Source organism: Eulemur rufifrons, chromosome 9, assembly GCF_041146395.1.
Source record: "Eulemur rufifrons isolate Redbay chromosome 9, OSU_ERuf_1, whole genome shotgun sequence".
In the NCBI taxonomy this organism is placed as follows: Eukaryota; Metazoa; Chordata; class Mammalia; order Primates; family Lemuridae; genus Eulemur; species Eulemur rufifrons.
This window is the reverse complement of record NC_090991.1, coordinates 25,878,901-25,898,148: the sequence shown is the minus strand read 5'-3', so window position 1 is coordinate 25,898,148 and position 19,248 is coordinate 25,878,901. Positions and strand designations below refer to the sequence as shown.

Below are 19,248 nucleotides of genomic sequence, written 5' to 3'. Positions count from 1 at the left end.
TCAATTTCTGCAAGAAAGGAACTTGGGATTTTGATAGGATTCAGTTGAATCTGTAGATCAATTTGGTTAGTATTGCCATCTAAACAGTGTTAAGTCTTCTGATCCATGAATGTGGAATGCCTTTCCATTTATTTAGGTCATCTTTAATTTTTTTAAGCAATATTTTATAGTTTTCACTGTATAAGTCTTACACTTCTGTTAAATTTTTTTCTAAGCTATTCTTATTGATGCTATTGTGAATGGAGTTATCTTAATTTCATTTTGGGAATTCATTGCTAGTGTATGGGAGGTTAATTAAATTTTGCACCTGTTTATTCTGTGGTCAAAATAAATGCTTAGCCAGCATGACTTCTAACTATTTGAGAGTATCGCTTAATGATTTTGCCTTGATCTGCCACATTGTATACTACGTATCTTGGACTAGTGCTTGCCCTAGGCTTAGTTTGTAGCTTTATGTTAGTCTGTATCAGAAACATACCAGACCAGCACTTTGTATAAGTCATTTGATTAAATCATAATTAGAATGTAGTGTCCTTAGTTACATAATACTCAAAAATTTTCTGATAAATGTAAATTTTGAAGGAAAAACCACTTGGTTTTGTTTTTAGATTATTGATGAGTAGCCTCTATAGTTTAGTTGTAATATAAAACTAAAAATGAAATCCCCATAGTTGTTTGTATACTTTATTTTGTTGATTCCATGTTTGCCTGTTACTGAAGTATAGAGAATTTTTAAGCTGGTTTATTCCCTTCATTCTCTTTTAGTTATGAGGTAAAACATTAAACTTGTAAAATTTATGCTTATGAAATTATTCTAAAACTTTAACATATTTTTCAGGGTCAGTTAAATGAAAGCATGGATCATGGGGGAGTTGGACCATATGAACTGTAAGTTTATATGAAAAGATTTTTATTGTGCTGTCTTTCTTACAGTAGGTTGTATCAGTTCCAGTTCATAGCTGTCATGTAATTCCAATAACCTGTTCTTAAATATCCAGTCATATTTATAGACTTGGTTTATTGAGTTTGGCACCAGAACTTGATCAATATAATAAGATATCTAGAGTTTTGAGATTGTATATGGATTTTGAGAAAAAGAATTCATTCAAATTCAGAGTATACTGAATATGAGTCTGAGTCAATTAGGAATTTTTATTAGTTTACTATAGAAAACCACATTTCTAACTTTTTATTACTGAAAAATTTGTAGAAATGCCCCCAAAAGTCACATGTTTTTTGTTTTGCTATAATACGTCATTCAAACAGAGATCCATGCGATCTTAAGTCATTTTAGACAAGGTCCACTGAGTGAGTATGGTGATTAATGTGCTCTGTACCCTACTCTCAAGTAAAAAGCCTTGGTATGAGAAGAGACTAAGAAGAGAGATTGCTCATATAGAAAGCATTTGAGTGACAGACATAATTGCCACCCCTTTGGGATTCTTTAAATCAAGTTAATAACTTGGAAAGTCAGACATGGAAAGATGCATAGATAAATTTTATTAGCAAGAATTTTATAGCATAAAGACTTGAACTAATTGGGTAGTTTTAGAAAGATCCCAGATTTTATGCTGAAGTTGCCAAAGGAGGTTGGATAATACCTAATGTCATTGACATTTTGAATGAACTAAATTTGAATAACTAGAAGATTTTTTCCTTTCTCACCTTTATAAACTTGTTCTAATTTACCTTATGTTGGAAGTGCTTGATGCTTATGAAAAAATAATTGATAGCACATTCTGTGAACAAGCAGATAATTATCAGACCACCCTAATCTTGACCTTCTTTGTCATTGAATCATCAGTTTACTTAAAGCACAGATACTAAATTTGCTGTCATGCACTTTTTTCCTTTTACTTAATTAGATTACATTTCTCTTTCTTTCTTAGCAATGTGATTAAGGTAATTTAACGTTTTAAAAATTTACTTTTGGTTTTGCTTTTCTTCCCAGTGGCATGGAACATTGTGAGAAATTTGAAATCTCAGAAACTAGTGTGAACAGAGGGCCAGAAAAAATCAGACCAGAATGTTTTGAACTACTCCGGGTACTTGGTAAAGGGGGCTATGGAAAGGTAGGAAGTATTTTTGAAATGAGAGCTATTGTCTGTTTTGGATAGATTAATTTTTATACCCTGATTCCAGCCGTCATCTTAAGTTTTTGTTAGCCATCAGCAAAGGACATGACTATGACCACTTACCTGGTGTATTTGAGGCATGTACAAAAGTTCAGTTTTCCCTCCTCTTCACACCACCACACATGTAAACGCCTGGCACGTGATAGTCAGTGTTTGTTGAATAAATAAATAGGCAGCTGTGCCAGGCAGAGTCTGTTATTAGAGGATTCATTCTTTCCTTTGGTTAAATGGTATCCTCTTTAATAACAAACTACTTTTTACTTTCAAAGGGCATGGCACTTTAAATTGTTATCTGTTACTGAGACCTTAATCTGAATTGGTTTTCTTTGGTTTGCAGTATCTGGAGCAGTAGTGTTAGGAAGCTGAGGGAATATAAAAAGGGAGAAGAAAACTTATTAGTTTCATATTTTTGCCCAAAGCTTTCTAACTTAAGATCTCACCTTTACAAGTTCTACTCAAGAAAACTTATACCAAGCCATTCTCTATCAAAAGACAGAATTTAGATAACTTGATTAGGATTAAGTTTAAGAACTGTTTGTGCTATTATGTAGTATTAATTTTGCAAAGCACAACATTTGTAGTTTATTTTTACACTTGAGGATGCATTCTAATATGTTCTAATCATCCTGAATGTATTACACATGCACTTTGGATCTCACATATTTTAACTGTTGCATGAAAATGTTTATGATCATCTCTCGATATCTGCAGGAGGTGGGAGAAGATTTGTCCCAGGACCCTTGCAGATACCAAAATCTGTGGATGCCCAAGTGTCCTATATAAAATGGCATAGTATTTGCATAAAACCTATGCATATCCTGCCTGGTTTAAAGATGATACTTTAAATTTTCTCTAGATTACTTGTAATACATAATATAATGTAAATGGTAAATAAATGGTTGTTATCCTGTATTTTTTTTATATTTTTTTTATTGTCCTGTAATTTTTGTGGTTTTTCCCCAAATATTTTTGGTCCATGGTTGGTTGAATATGTGGCTGCAGAACCTGGGGATTCTGAGAGCCAACTGTAATAACTAGCCATTTTAAGGTATAGGTAAGCAATAATTTCTTGTCAGCTATTATTATATAGTTTTATGTGAAGCAAGAACAGTGGCACCCCTGGGAGAAATTTATTAAATATTTTATAATTTTTAAGTTTGGTTTTATGCTTCTGGGAACCCAGATTATAGCTTGTTCTAAGTAAACTAGGATTTTATGTGTAAGTAACAGGGAGTGCTCATCATTAGATGGTCATTATCCAATTTTGCCACCAGATGTCAGCCTAACAGGAAAGTCTAATGTTTAACAGATGTCACACTATAATAAATCTTTAATGTGGTGTGTTTCTTTAGCTGATCATTTTTGTACACAGTCCTTTGTGGTATTAGTTTTTACAAGAATATACACTGCTGTATCATTTGTTTCTTATAAAAAGGAATTAAGGGAATATAACTGATGTAGTTTGGCTTTTAATAACATACAAACACTTATTTTTTTATCCAGGTTTTTCAAGTACGAAAAGTAACAGGAGCAAATACTGGGAAAATATTTGCCATGAAGGTGCTTAAAAAGGTGATTCCCCTATCCACTTTGTTTTTTCCCCACACTGTATTCTTAATTGCTATAAAATTTTGGGCTAAAATTCTCAGTCAAAAAATTGTGTTTCAAGCCAGGCACAGTGGTGTGTGCCTGTAGTCCCAGCTACTTGGAAGGCTAATGATGCAGAAGGATTACTTGAGCTCAGGAGTTTGAGGCCAGCTGGGGCAACATAGTGAGACCCCATCTCTTAAAAAAAAAAAAAAAAGACATTTCTAATGCAGTTATAGTTCCTTTTAGAATGTGAGCTACGTTTCATTGTTGTTATTCCTGTTATGTTTCTGTTTGGTGAAGGTGGAATCAATTCTTCTCTGAGATAACTCTTTTAGCTGTTTCTGGTCGCCATATTTCTAAGTAATAAGCATCTGTTGCTATCTCTTAATGCAGCAGTTTTAATTTCTATTATGATAGTTAAGGATTTTAATCTCATTTACTTGTTTTGCCTTTCTTCCTATCCCCTCATTGTTTTGCTTTCTTTGAATCTATTATTGTCCCCCCACTTCCAACACCTTTTAGTCTAATGTTCTTTGTTCAGACTTACAATCTGTCAGTTCCATTTATTTTCCCAGAGGCATTCCTTTACTAACTTTCTATCCCCCTGTTGCTCTCTGGACTGGTAGCTCTCTAGGCATAACTGTCATTACTAGGCCCTCCCTTCACCATAATCCTTGAATTCTTTGGCTCCTTCAATGATGGATCCTTTGTTTCTTGGATCCCATATTTTCTTTTTTCTTTGTTTATACCCTTGTTCTCTTATTTTGGTGACTATCTACTAGTGGCTCCCTGAGAAAAGGTACATGAAGGTCAATTTTTAAGAAAATATTGCAGTTGTGAGAATTTCCTTACCTTTATACTTGTTTGATCATTTGGGTATGGTTTTGAAGTTGAAAATCATTTTCACTCAGAATTTTGTTTTATTTTCTTCTATATTTCAGAGTTTCTATTGAGAAGTCTCTTGCCATTCTGATTCCTAATCCTTTATACATGGCCTCTTTTTCTCTGAAAATATTTAAAATTTTCTTTTTATTTCTGATATTCTGAATTTTTATACTGATGTGTCTTGCTTTGACTCCTATTTATTTTTACTCTTTTAATCTTAAAGCTTCAGTCTTTCAGTTCTAGGAAATTTTCTTGTATGATTTCTTTGATAATTTCCTTCCTACTGTTTTCTCTTGAAATTGCAATTAGTTAGATGTTGGACTTCCTGAACTGGTCATCTAATTGTTTCTTATCATCTTTTTCATTTGTCCATGTCTTTGTCTTGTTTACTTTCTTTTACTGAATTTTTTAAAGCTATTTGCGGTTCCCCAGAACTCTCTGTTGCTTTCAATTTTTATAGCACCCTGTTTTATGAGTACGATATCTTCTCTTATCCCTCTGAAGGTTTTAATTATTCTTTGAAATGTTCTTTTGTTCTATGCATTGTCTCTTTTTGAGTTTCTATTTTCTTTGACTTTGATTTAGTCTCTTCTGTGTTAATCTCTAAGGAGGCCTTCTCTAGATGTCCGATGTCCTTCATTAATTATTCATATTTAGGAGCAGAACTCTGAGAAGCTGATGAGAAGGTCTATGTATGTAGGCTTCTCTTCAGGGCAGTCAAGTGGTTAACTGGCAATTGAACAAGAACTTCCAAATAATAGTAGGTCTTCTTTCTAGAGGTCTGGTAGACCATTTGGTGCTGGAAAAAAGCCTCCATTCTTTTGCCTGGAAAAAGCATTCTGGAGCTGGGTGAGAGAGGAGATGGAGATCTTTTCCTTCAACATGTAGACTAAAGTTGAGTTTTTACATTAGCACTGACTCTGTGTATCTAATCCTTCACTTTTGTTTTCCTGCAGAGTATCCCCCTCCTTGGGTTAGTTCTTTGACTTAGTGTGGAAATGGGAACCTTTTTGGTCTATCTGTTCCTTATACACACTTTCAGATACTCTCCCTGTTTTTAGCCCTCCACTTTCTGCCTTCTGCAATCTCTATGTCCTCTAATTTTTTTTCCTTTTTTTTTTTTAATTTTTGCTTCTGATTTTTTAACTTTGCTAGGGTTGCATAGATGGAATCAACTTCTTTTGTGTTATTCCTCTTTGCAGGCACTTGGGTTTGCTCTTACCCCACTCTACAAAGTCAAGTACCAGTGCTTTATTCCCACTTTGTCTTTATCTTTTGAGTGTGGGGTTTCATGTGTTTACTACTTTTACTGAAGATGGATTATGTGTGTTCGGTTTCTTGTTCTTGTTTGAGATTGATTCCTGAAAACATTCTACTGTCTTAAAACAAAAATTCTAGTAGAGAACTACTTTAAAAGACAATCAAAATGACTTTTAAAAAAATTATAAGATTTGTCATAGTTTGGTCCTTATATTCTTGCTGATTTTTATTTAAGCAGTATAACTGACTCCTCAATTGAAAAGCCAAGGAAGGAACAAATACTATGACCACAACTTTATTGGTGATGATCTTAAAAAAACCATGTAGGCATTCTCAACATAAATTTCTGCTTCAGTAAGTTGGGATTAATATCTACTATCTGGCTTACCTGTTGGAATCATTAGAGATTAATGATTTTTTCTTTTTTTTATCTGTAAAACATGTTAGGTATAGAATTGAAAGCAGTATGATAATGCTTGATCCAGAAATGTTGAAAGAATTACTGATCTAGATTCTTAAGTAATTCATTCCTTTTAATATATTACTTATCTGTGCCTGATAATCAGGGTTGACCACGTTAGTCATAATTATCTGCTGAGTGAAATATATGTTTGGCATAGGTATCTTTAGTGAAAACAGAGGATATTGGTTTTTTTTTTCCCCATACATGGTAGGTGGGGGTGGTGTATTAGGAAATTCATAGAGTTATTGCTAAGTGTCAGGCCTCATTTTGGGGCCCAGGCCTCTAAGACCTAAACTACTTTGCCTCTCCTTTTGCTTGGTTACTATTATTTCCCACTCTCAGGGTTCTTCTTTCCCCAAGCCTGGCTAGAGGATCAGACAGTGTCTCCTTTCTTGCTGTCCTTGAAAACAAGCTCACAGCAAAAATATTGAAAATGAAGAAGTTACTAGGGTTAGGTCCAGGGTTTTAATTTCTAAATTCTTAGGCAAGATGACTGTAGGTTCCCTTTCAGTTTCTTCTTTCTGATTTTTTAATGCTGGAGGCAGAAAGTATCAACCCCTCTGACCTGAGTATGTGATAAGAGTATACCTCTTCCTAGCCTTTAAGATGAAATCAGAGTAGAACCAGGTGTCCCTTGTCTTAAGTGTGTTGTTTGTAGCTGGACATTCTGTCTGGATTTATCAGTTCTCCTGGGACTGTTTACTTCTTACAGGAAGGGTCCGAATTGGGTATTTGTATGGTGGAATGTTGAGGAAAAGACTGTTAACAACCATCTTTCTATACGTTGCAACAGAAATGTACTCTGGAATGAAAATACTGTTGCTCTGCATTATAAATTTCAGAACCTTGCCCAAAGGCTTGTGGGTCACAAGTTGGCCATCTTCTTTCATTCCATGTTTTATTAAAACAATTGAGAACCTGCTATGTGCCAGGCATTATACTAGATAATAGGATTTAGCATTTGAGAAAAATGTAGTCTCTGCCTCTGACTTTGCTTATTGTATAATCCAAGGGAAGAACTAATAAACTTATTCTTAAAATTACTCATCTACCTTTTGGTCAAAGCCCTTTCTCCTTTGATGTTTAAGCCTAAACCACTCTGTCACCTTTTATCTACCGTCTCCTGGTTTTCCCCTTAAATTTATGAAGACTTAAATATGTAGTTCAGTCTTTTTTCCTCCAGTCCCACGTCTTGTCCTCCCAGGTGTTTTCACTATCCTTGTATTGGATAAGTAATCAGTACCCTAGCCTTCTAATTTCTTGATCTCAACTCCATCACCTCCATTCCACTTCATGACTGTATTTTCCACCTTTGGAATATTGGGCTTTCATAGAACAATAACTTTCTCACTTCTAAACTTTCTTTATTCCCAGAATGCCTGTTTTTTGGCCTTAAGCCCTTTAGTTCTTTGATCTTTCTGTTTTTTTCTCAAGTTCTCAGCTCCCTTCCTATTTATTTTATTCTGAATCCAGCCAAATCAGCATATTATGCCACTTGATTCAGTTGCTAGCCCCATTGACCTTATGTTCAGGATAGTCCTAATCTGAATTAGCTCACTTGTTAGTGCTCCTTTATTCCTGTGTCTCAGCTACTGAGCATTACTGGCAGAAACCATGCAAATCTATAGATTACTGTTGGGAAAAATGTATGATCCAAAACTCATTTGGACCCTAAGTACTCCCCAACAAATTTTCTACATGTCTCTAGATAAATTCTTCCATTCTCTACATCTGTTTAGAGGCTATCCGTCAGCCTCTCTACTCCTTTTAGCCAACTGCCTTTCTTCCTATTTGAGGCTATCTGATGTGATTTCCTTCGACTTCCTGTACTAGTCCCTACCCCAATACCACATTAATCGGCATTTCTACCTGTCTTTACTTCCTTCACTTCTGTCTTAGTGGAGATATGTTCCTCCTCCTTTCCAAGGCTAATTCCTCTCTGTTTTGGATACTGTCCCTTTCTGCTTCTTCAGGGACTTTGCTCTGTCACTTGTCCTCTCTCTTTCTATCCTCTATCCTGATTTATTTCTTTATTTGGTAGCTATCACCCACTTTGCCTCTTCATAGCTGAACTTCTTGAAAAGTAGAGTCCACATTACCATCTCTTCTTTTACATGTTTTATTCTCTCTCTTTTTCTTTTTGAGATAGGGTCTCGCTCTGTTGTCCAGGCTAGAGTGCAGTGGCATCAGCCTGTTTTATTCTTTTTTTTTATTCACTGTATTTTGACTTATGACTCTACTATTTTTTTTTTTAGGAGAACAAGTCTTGCTATGTTGCCCAGGCTGGAGTGCTGGGCAGTCCCTATTCATGGCTCAGTTATAGCGTACTACAGCCTTGAACTCTTGAGTTCAAGAGATCTTCCCACTTCAGCCTGAGTATCTGGGACTACAGGCACATGCCACTGTGCCCAGCATGACTGTATTATTTCACTGAAGCTCCTGTCCTACAGGTCATCACCAGCTTCCTAATTGCTGAATCCAATGGTCTTTTCTTAGTTGATCCTTAATTTACCTCACTTTTACATTGAAGGTATTGACCGCAGCATTTTGAAACTCTGCTCCCTTCACTGCTATGAATTCTACTTACTGAGTTTTCATCTTATCTCTTAGTGCTGGTTTCTCAAACTTCCTCACGATTGCTTATTTAAACATTTCAAACCTTCCTAAGAATAATATATCTGAAATTTTTCATACTTTCCAAAGAGTTGCAGGAATAGTCAAATGATCATCAGTTAACATTTTTGACATATTTTGTCTCCCTGCCCCCATGTATATGTAAAAATCAGTTTTTTAATTTAAATTATTTTTTATGCTGTACAATTTGAAAGTTAGTTTCAAAACGTGATAGCACTTCATCCCTAAATTCTTCAGTGTTTATTTCCTGAATAAGGACATTTTCATATATAACCACGGTATAATTTATCATGCTTGGGAAATTTAACATTGATGTGCAATGCTGTTTTCTAATACATAGCACACATTTAGACTTCCCCTGTTGTATCAATAGTATCCTTTATAGCTGTTTTGTTTTCAATATCCAGAAGTAATCAAGGATCACACATTGTATTGAATTGTGCTGTCTCTTTAGTTTACTCTAAAGCCATTTCATACCTATTTTTGTATTTCATGACATTGACTTTTTTTTTGAAGAGTCCAGGCCAGTTGTTTTGCAGAGTAACCTTTGATTTGAGCTTCATTGTTTCCTCATGAAAATACTTGAAAATTTTAAATAGATTAAACACTTTGCAAGAGTGTTAAACATAGGCGCCATTGTGTTCTCAGTTCATCAGCTCAGGAGGCACGTTATGTCAGTGCCATTATTTGGTGAGATTGAGTGTGATCACTTGATTAAGGTAGTGTCCAGGCCGGGCTCACAGCTGTAATCCTAGCACTTTTGGAGGTCAAGGTAGGAGGATCACTTGAGGCCAGAAGTTTGAGACCAGGCTGGGCAACATAGCAAGACTTTGTACTAAAAACAAAAAAATTAGCTGGGTGTGGTGGTGTGTGCCTGTAGTCATAGCTGGTCAGGAGGCTGAGGTGGGAGGATGGTTTGAGCACAGGAGGTCGAGATTACAGTGAGCTATGATCATGTTACTACACTCTAGCCTGGCTGACACAGCCTGACCCTATCTCTAAAAAAAAAAAAAAAAAAAGAAATTAAAAAAAAAAGGTGTCTCTCTAGGGAATGATATTAATAGTTAGAAACTGAACATCCTGTCCCCTAATAATCTTTTACTTAATTGTTTTATCATCTGTTGTTTCTTGCCCAAATCAAATATTACAATAGTGAGTATAAAATGGAGACTTTGCTATTTTTGTTTTTTCTATATTGTCATTCTTCTGTAAAGAAGTTTTTATACTCTCTTTTAAAGTTATTTTTAAAGAATCAGTATGGGCCAGGGCAGTGGCACAACCCTGTAGTCCCAGCTACTCAGGAAGCTGAGGGAGGAAGACAGCTTGAGCTCAGGAGTTCAAGTTCAGCCTGGACAACATACCAAGGCCCCATCTCTCAAAAAAAAAAAAGAATTAGTATGGACTTTTTTTGTTGTTGTTGTGTGTTATCCATTTCTGTCATTATTCATTTTGGTTTTCAAATTGTCTCAAATTCTAGTGAGAGCCCTACTAAAAGCTTCTACATCCTTTTAACGTAGCTCCATCAATTTTGAGGACTAACTTACTTTCTGGTAGCAATAGAATGCTCCAGGTTTGCCTTGCACTTTGCCTGACTCTGGCATAGAACCATCCATTTCTCTAAGGAACCCTGGTTTCTTTTAGTAAAGAATACGGTATTTACAGTGCTCGCTTCGGCAGCACATATACTAAAATTGGAGCGATACAGAGAAGATTAGCATGGCCCCTGTGCAAGGATGACACGCAAATTCGTGAAGAATACGGTATTTACAAACCTAGATCTGGATGCTAGCTATGCTCCTTGCTTCTAAGCTGTCATTGTTTCTGGCTCTTTCAGTGGACAGAGTTAGAAGTTTTGTTTTAAATCATGGCTTCATATTGATATCCTAATTATAGTCCAATTCCACAGGGTTTTTTTTTTCCCTTAGTACATATTTGCATTTCCTTTTTCCACAGTGAGAACCCTAGTAACAACATGAATAATTGTATTCAGTTGTTCTGTTGTGCAATACATGCATAATAGTTTGAGAAATATAATACCAGTACTGCTACCAGCTACAAAGCTACTAAGTATGGTTTAGGATTTCTTTGCAGTTTTTTTTATGCTTACATATAGGCCTCTAAAGGTATGCAGTCTAAGGTTAATTAAATATCTTTTTTGTTTTTCTGTAGTAAAGTTATTAATGTGATATTCGATTAAATTTATGCATTTCTAAAGTATTCAGTTGTATTTCCAACCCCCATCCTTGTTGATTTCATTTTATTTTTGGAATATATAAAACATTAATAGGGGCAATGGGAAGGGGGAGGAAAGAAAAAACATTAGTATAGTTCAGAAATAAAAATGGATGGTTTTATGCCATCCATTTTATAATTACAATAATAATTGATTTAGGCTACCAGGCGTGGTGGTTCACGCCTGTAATCCTAACACCCTGGCAGGCTGAGGTGGGAGGATCGCTAGAGCTCAGGAGTTTGAGACCAGCCTGAGCAAAAGCGAGACTCCGTCTCTACTAAAGAATAGAAAAATTAGCCGGATGTCATGGCGCTCACCTGTAGTCCCAGCTCCTTGGGAGGCTGAGGCCGGAGGATCACTTGAGCCCAGGAGTTTGAGGTTGCTGTGAGCGAGGCTGATGCCATGGTACTCTACTCAGGGCAACAGAGTGAAACTCTTTCTCAAAAAAAAAAAAACAAAACCAAAACCAGGAACCAAAAAAATGGATGATAAAACGAACCATTGAGGTTTTACTCAGAAGATATACTCAAAAGTCTTGTTCCCTTTCCTACCCTTCCATTATCATTAGCTTTAGGTTTATCTTAATTGTGTTCAGATACAAGCAGATACCTATGTATTCTCATTTCCCCTTTCTTACACAAAAGATAGCATACTATATGCTGCTGTACTTTATAGGCTCTTTTGCACCTTGCTTTCATGGAAATATTCTTTATTTTTTTTATAGCTTCTTTTACACAGTGTGTAGATTCCATAGATTTTCAGCCAGCATCCTATGTATGAGCATATAGGTTTTTTCCAGTGTTTCAGTTTCATAGATAATATTGCAACTAATAACCTTGTGTATTTGCTTTCCATATATTACTAGAGGTATACCATGAGGGTAAATTCCTAGAACTAGATTCAGCATCTCCAAAACAGTGCATCATTTTTCTCAAATCATTTTTTTTTATTTCCATTCCCTGTTATTGAATGACACCATTATCTATCCTTAAGCAAAAATAAAGGTTATCAACATTTCTTCTTGTATCTAATTAGTTAGCAAGTGCAAATTATATACCTTTAGCCTTTTTTTTCCACCCTCATTTTCTTAGTTAAAGGTCTTCTTACTTATTTTATTGTATTAGCTTCCTAACTAGGCGCATTTCTACCCACACTGCTATTAGAATTGACTTTCTTAAAGCCAAAAGTTTTCTCCTTTCAGTCATTTCCACATTTCTTCTTTGCCTCTGAGATAAGATTCTAACACCTTTGCCTATGTGCCAGGGGCTTCCATTTCCTGGCCTCTGCCTACTTCTCCAGCCTAATCTCTAACCATTTCTAACCATACTGAACTACTTGTAGATTCCCCAGATCTATCCTATCCTGTCAACCCTCTTTTACACTGGAATGCTTTTTTTACCTACCATATTTCATTTTAATAATTTTCAAGATATGGCTTAGGTATCACCACCTCCAGGAAGACTTCTTGCCAGGTTCCCCTTTTTACCCATAGCGTCCTATGCTTACCTCCATTCACTTGTCTTTTTTCCCTGAGGGTTTGAGCTTCTATGGACAGGGCATTCCTTCTATTAATTCTGCTTGGCACAGAGCCTAGAGCGTGGTAGACACTCAACAGTTAGTGAATATACAAGTAAACTTGATCTAATTACAGAGTTTTTAAAAAGTGTATCTTTAGGTTTTTATTTACATGTCCACTGCAAAAAAAAAAAAAAAAAAATCCAGATAGCACAGATGTGTATAAAAAGTGAACGTCTTCCATTACCCCATCTCAGTTTCTAACGGGAACTATGATTAATAGTTCAATATTGGCAAGAAAAGCACAAAATAGATTTTCCAGTTACTATGGAATAAAAATGTTCACTATTTTGTTCTTATAGATCATCTCTTTTCCTTTAGGCAATGATAGTAAGAAATGCTAAAGATACAGCTCATACAAAAGCAGAACGGAATATTCTGGAGGAAGTAAAGCATCCCTTCATTGTGGATTTAATTTATGCCTTTCAGACCGGTGGAAAACTCTACCTCATCCTTGAGTATCTCAGTGGTCAGTACACAGAGTTTGGTGTAATTATTTGCATTTGCTCCAGAAACTGGGTCAAAACATTATTTTTCAGTGGAAAAATGTTTTTTCCCATTGTGATCAAATAGTTCTTAAAATTGACAAGTGCATTGAAGTAAGGAATTCAGATGTGACCAAGGATTTCTGTTTGCAGACAAATATGAAGGAATAAACGTTAAGTTTTTCCTTGTCTGTAAGTTTATCATAATCCCTTTGTAATCAATCACTTAACAAAATAACAAACATCTAATTGATACAGGGCCATCAGATTATGCTGGGGTAAGATACTATAATTCAAATAAGCCATTAAAATACTTCTTTCTAAACTGAAGTAGAAAAACTTATTCAGAGTATTAAGATACTGGGTATTTTTGGAATTACATCTTTCAACAAAGTTTTTAGTTTAATGTAGCCTTAGTTGATAGGGTATGCAGTTTATAATGGAAATCATCCACATTTTCCAGGGCCTACCACCTCCTAGGAACTTCTTGTTCTCCATATCGTTTCTAGATCACAGGATCTATGTCTAGCAAACACCATAGAGTTTTCTGAGAAACAGATTTCACAGTAACTTGCAACATGGAACAGAAAGCTGCAGAATTTAGCAACTTTGTTGTGACTATTGCCATTTTTTTTCTTGTAACTTTGACATAATTTCAGACTTATGCAAAATTTTAAGAATAGTACAAAGAATTCTCATGTACCCCTCACCTGGATTACCCAAATGTTACCATTTCACCACATTTGTTTTGTTTTATCCTTCTATCTGTATATGTATATATACATATATACACATGCATATGTAATTTTTTTTGAACTGTGTAAGAGTATTGCAGACATAATTTCCATTTACCACTAAAACGCCAATGTATATTTTCTAAAATCAAGGACAGTGTCTTTAACTCTACTAAAGTTATCAAAAATAGGAAATTGACATTGGTACAGTAATATCTTTCTTCAATTTCCTTGAATCTGGAACAGTTCCTAAATCTTTCTTTGTCTCTCATGATGTTGACATTTTTGAAGATTACAGGCAAGTTATTTTGTATAATGCATCGATTTGAAGTTAGCTGATGTTTCCTTAGGATTAGATTCGGGTTATGCATTTTTGGCAGGACCATCAAAGTGACATTGTGTCCTTCTCAGTGCATCAGATCAAAAGGTACATGATATCTTTGTCCTGTTACTAGTGATGTTAACTTTGGTCACATGTATAAGGCAGTGTCTGCTGGTTTTTTCCCTGGTGAAGTTTCCTCTTTGTAATTAATAAGTATCTTTTGAAGAGATACTTTGAGATTATTTAAATATCTCATCTTTCATCAAGCTTTCACATTTAGTTTTGGCATCCATTGATTCTTGCCTGCAACAGTTAACTGTGATGTTTGCCAAGTGATTTTTCTTATTCCATCATGCCTCCTTCATTTGTTACTTGGCATTCTACTATAATAAAGAGCTTTCCTTTCTCCCCATTTTAAAAATTAATTTTATCTATTTATTTACATCATCGTGGACTTATGAATTCTAAGATTATTCAGTGGGATATAACCCTTTATTATCATTGTTTGTTTTTATACTCAAATTGTGCCATATTTTTTATAAGGCCACTGCCAGGTTCATTCAGAAATATGAAATATGAGCATCACTAAAACTAGTGAGGGTGGTTTAATTGTATACTAACATTTTTCTACTTATTGGTAAAATGTTAAGAAAACTTTAATTAAGATTTTTTTTTTAACCTGAAGTCTGGAATCTACAAATATTTTGAAGTTTGTAGATGTAAAGCCTAGAATTCCAGGCCAGTTCTAATTTTTAAATGTATATATTTCACAGAGGAATAAGAATGCTGCTAAAAACAAAATCCTAAGGACTAGTTTTAAAACCTATAATTTTTAGGATCTGTTTTTTATTTTTAAGAGACAGATGTTTTTTAATTACGGTTAGAAGGGAAGCACAAACTCTCTCATTAAAAGTGGGTTTGAAATAAAAATTGTTTTATTTCTAATGTCTTTTCTTTTTATTTACAGGAGGAGAACTATTTATGCAGTTAGAAAGAGAGGGAATATTTATGGAAGACACAGCCTGGTAAGTGAAATCTTTGTGGTTGTATAGATTCAGGTAATGATTCATATAATTAAAAGCAAATCCCCATTCCCACTGTGGTCAGCCAAATGATTCAATAAATTGATCTGGAGCCAGTTAGTCACTCAGGACTTCAGTGGGGAGAAGCAGCTTTGGGACTGGACAGCTATTGGAGGTCACATCATTCCTTTTCCCTCAGGCCTTGGGTGGACTGCTCTTCTCACCAGTTGTTCCTAACAGAACCATTCTCATTGCAGCTTTCTTTCCTTGAATTGGTAAGCTGCCTGTCTTGGCTGTGGGTGAGTGTGGTTTTCCAGTGAAACTTTATGTGTGGAACAATGGAAAACGTTAGGAATCATCTCCTCTTTTTTTTTTTTTTTTTTTAAGACTTTCCAGTTCCCAAGGTGCAGTCTTAGGGAGGTGGTTAGCCTGCACATACCTTTACTATGTAGCCACGATGGGATCTATCCTCCTATTTCTAAAGATAACATCTGCTTCAAATTAAAAATATACACATCCTTTCGTGAAGTGACAGTATTGGGTAAAAATAAATCAGTTTATACTACACATTAATTGAATAGAAAACAACACTTAAATGTTTTTTTTACCTTAATTACCAAACTGCATTCCATTGTTTAATTTCAGGCCTTTTCTAACACAGAAGCTGCATTTAAGAGCCTTAGGGATGAAGTGCCCTTTTTTGGAGGAGGCTCTCTGAGCCGTGTTGGAGGCTGTTTGTGGTCGTGCTGGCTGTGAAACTGCCTCAGTCCTCTAGGACACACCCTCTCCATCCTGGAGTAATCTGCAGGATTGCAACATTGTTATGCAGCCAGTATTGCAGTGCCTTGTGCTTTTCGAATCCAGACAGGGTTGATTCAGCCCTTTATTCTTTTGAGGTAGATAAATTTGAGTGTCACACAGTTTATAGTTGTGGGCTGGCTGGCAAGAGGGAGGGCCGATACTGTGGGCATAAGCTGTCTATAAATATGTAGCTGTATTAAGGGATGAATGGGTTTCTGAGGGTCAGGCTATAAGGTATCTTTTGAAATCAAGACTTGATCTCTGATAATAACAAAGTTCCTATTTCTTATGAGATTTTAAATTTGGGCTGGGTGGGAGAAATTTGCTTTGCTCTGAATGATTATTGGCCTAATTCCTACACAGGCAGAACAAATCATGACCAGTGACAGTTGAGCATATTCTGGACATCTTTGCAATTTTAGGAGTATGTTCTAATGGCAAAATAAAACATTTTGTAGTTTCACTAAAACAAATGAATCATAAATGTCCCCATGCCTTTGGCAGCATCCTATGCCATCTCTTTTCCCCATCCACTCTCCTACCCCACTAATTTGGTCTTTGGTGCATGTCTGTTTCTTTGAAGGAATTTTGCTCCATACATAAACTGCTTTGGGTAGATTACTTTTTAATTTTATTAAATCACTTTTGTTTCCAGCTTTTACTTGGCAGAAATCTCCATGGCTTTGGGGCATTTACATCAAAAGGGGATCATCTACAGAGACCTGAAGCCGGAGAATATCATGCTTAATCACCAAGGTGGAGATAAACCGTAAACAATTCTGTAGTAAATAATCACCTTAAAATCCTCCCACATAGGTCATGGCCATTTTCAAAGCCCCATATTCATCTCTCTATTTTATACATTTCTTCTGTTAGAATTTATGGCATCATAGTACTTGCTAATGTTTAAGTATTTAGGCACTTAAGGCTGATGAGATTAGGGAGTATTGAGGATAATAGCTATACAACTGCATTTTTTGGTTTAATCTTTACTCTTTTTAGCTTTTCTTTACATAAAATGTTATGAGCCAAAAGCCAGTCAAAACATTAATTTTTGTTTGGTAAGTTTTGTACCAACTTAGTGTTGTGTAAAAAAAAGGTTTTACTAATGCTGGAAAAAGGAAAGGATTAGAATTAAACCCAATTATTTGATTAACCTTGGAAATAAAATGTTTAGTAGGCATCAGTTTATTCTTGCTGTTTGAGACAACAAACATAAACATCAGAGAGACTGATGTTCTATATAGCTATAGTTACAGCAGAGAAGCCTTGACTATAACTGCATGCAGCTACAGACAGCCCAGTTTATGCCAGAGTAATCTGGGCTGGGTAGAGTTGGCAGTTAACTCATACCCCAAAGGTGCAACTAGCCAACCCAGTGTATCTAGGTGGCTGGTAGCAGCTGTTGATCCTTAGATATCCACAGAATGATCCATAAGGTAGTTGACTGTGCATACTCTTGGATGGAAAATGGTATATGGACAACTGAGGCTAATGTTCCAAATTGTGCTTTTCTTCTTTCCTTTATTATTAAAGGAGAAATTACATACATAACCAAGCACATCATGGGAATCAGTGTCTGTGCCTCCCTCCTACCCCCCAAAACCTGGATTCTGAATTCTAAGGCACAGTATAGAATAGGGGAGTGATGGAATAGTTAGCTTCTTCTTTGACCTATAAGCTGGGGTGTGTCAGGTGTTCTGTGAAAATAAAGGCCATGTTTCTTCCTGTGTATCAGAGTATAGTATATATTTACATTGGAATCGATAGGCCATTGTCTTGTCTTGTCTTGTCTTTTCTTTTCTTTTTTTTTTTTTTTTTTGAGACAGAGTCTCACTCTGTTGCCCAGGCTAGAGTGCCGTGGCATCAGCCTAGCTCACAGCAACTCAAATTCCGGGGCTTAAGCAATCCTTCTGCCTCAGCCTCCCGAGTAGCTGGGACTACAGGCATGAACCACCATGCCCAGCTAATTTTTTCTATATATATTTTTAGTTGGCCAATTTCTTTCTATTTTTAGTAGAGACTGGGTCTTGCTCTTGCTCAGGCTGGTCTCAAACTCCTGACCTCGAGCGATCCTGCCGCCTCAGCCTCCCAGAGTGCTAGGATTACAGGTGTGAGCCACTGCACCCGGCCACCTTTTCTTTATCTGAAATAAACCTGAAATACTAGGGCCCCTGGGGTTGTCGAACCATTGGTTATCTAATGACAGTTCAGGAAAACTAAACTTGAACTGAAATGATCTTTGTGTAAGGTGCTGAGTTTTTTATTTTCCGGATTGGAGATGATTGGCCCATGCCATGTAGCAATTTTATCTCTTTCTCCTAACTGACAGTATTGGGCAGAATAAGCTAACTTGTTATAGTGATTTTCTGAGACCATTTTAAGAACTCTCAAGTTACAGTTCACTGTGATAAAAAGCTATATATTGATATTTGAAATACTGTGTCACACCTTTGTTTAAAAGGTACAGAATAGGTGTGGAAAAAAAAAAAAGGTACAGAATATATTTATTAGGGTCTATGTACTTAAACCAGACTCCATAAAGAAATTTTCCCAGGATTTTTCTTTTTCAGGATGATAGAGGATTCTATGTATAGCTAAAGCTAGAGTCTGAGACAAGCTGCTTCACTTTTTGCTCTATCTTTGTTTTCTGTTTACTAGATAAATTATATCATTGGCAAAAGTCGACTCTGCCATGGCCTTAAACAGTTAGAATCACATTTTATGGATGGCATCTCATTAGTTCATGACATCTTTAAGAAAAGTTTAATGCAGGAAAAGTTAAATGGAAGGATAGATTATTGTTTTTTATGATATTTTCAAACTCTGCATGTTCTCAGAATAATCATGCTGTTATCTTTCATTGTAGGTCATGTGAAACTAACAGACTTTGGACTATGCAAAGAATCTATTCATGATGGAACAGTCACACACACATTTTGTGGAACAATAGAATACATGTGAGCTGCATGTTAAAAGATATATAACTGTTTTGGGGGTAATAGCTAACTTTTACCTGGTTTGAGGAATAGTATCTGTTTTCTGTAGCATCATTGGCAATATGTGGTGTTTTTAAAATTTGGATTCAGATATTATGCAAATGAGTGAA

At 35.7% G+C, this 19,248-nt stretch overlaps 1 protein-coding gene and 1 non-coding gene across 10 annotated transcripts in view; both read left to right on the top strand.

Moving 5' to 3' along the window:
- Positions 1–19,248, top strand: part of RPS6KB1 (ribosomal protein S6 kinase B1) — a 38,015-nt gene that overhangs the window by 7,019 nt on the left and 11,748 nt on the right. For 3 of the 9 annotated variants that reach the window (XM_069482331.1, XM_069482329.1, XM_069482333.1), the window contains exons 2-8: positions 839–888; positions 1,952–2,072; positions 3,639–3,707; positions 13,097–13,244; positions 15,284–15,341; positions 16,795–16,895; positions 19,009–19,099. In XM_069482331.1, coding sequence (XP_069338432.1) covers positions 839–888; positions 1,952–2,072; positions 3,639–3,707; positions 13,097–13,244; positions 15,284–15,341; positions 16,795–16,895; positions 19,009–19,099 — 638 coding nt within the window. Of the gene's footprint in view, positions 1–838; positions 889–1,951; positions 2,073–3,638; positions 3,708–13,096; positions 13,245–15,283; positions 15,342–15,595; positions 15,614–15,983; positions 16,083–16,794; positions 16,896–19,008; positions 19,100–19,248 lie in introns of those variants that run through there. The other 6 variants (XM_069482332.1, XM_069482328.1, XM_069482334.1 and 3 more) reach the window with 5 other exon arrangements.
- Positions 10,629–10,735, top strand: LOC138392691 (U6 spliceosomal RNA). Its single transcript, XR_011234977.1, has one exon. It is a non-coding gene; the product is annotated as a U6 spliceosomal RNA (small nuclear RNA).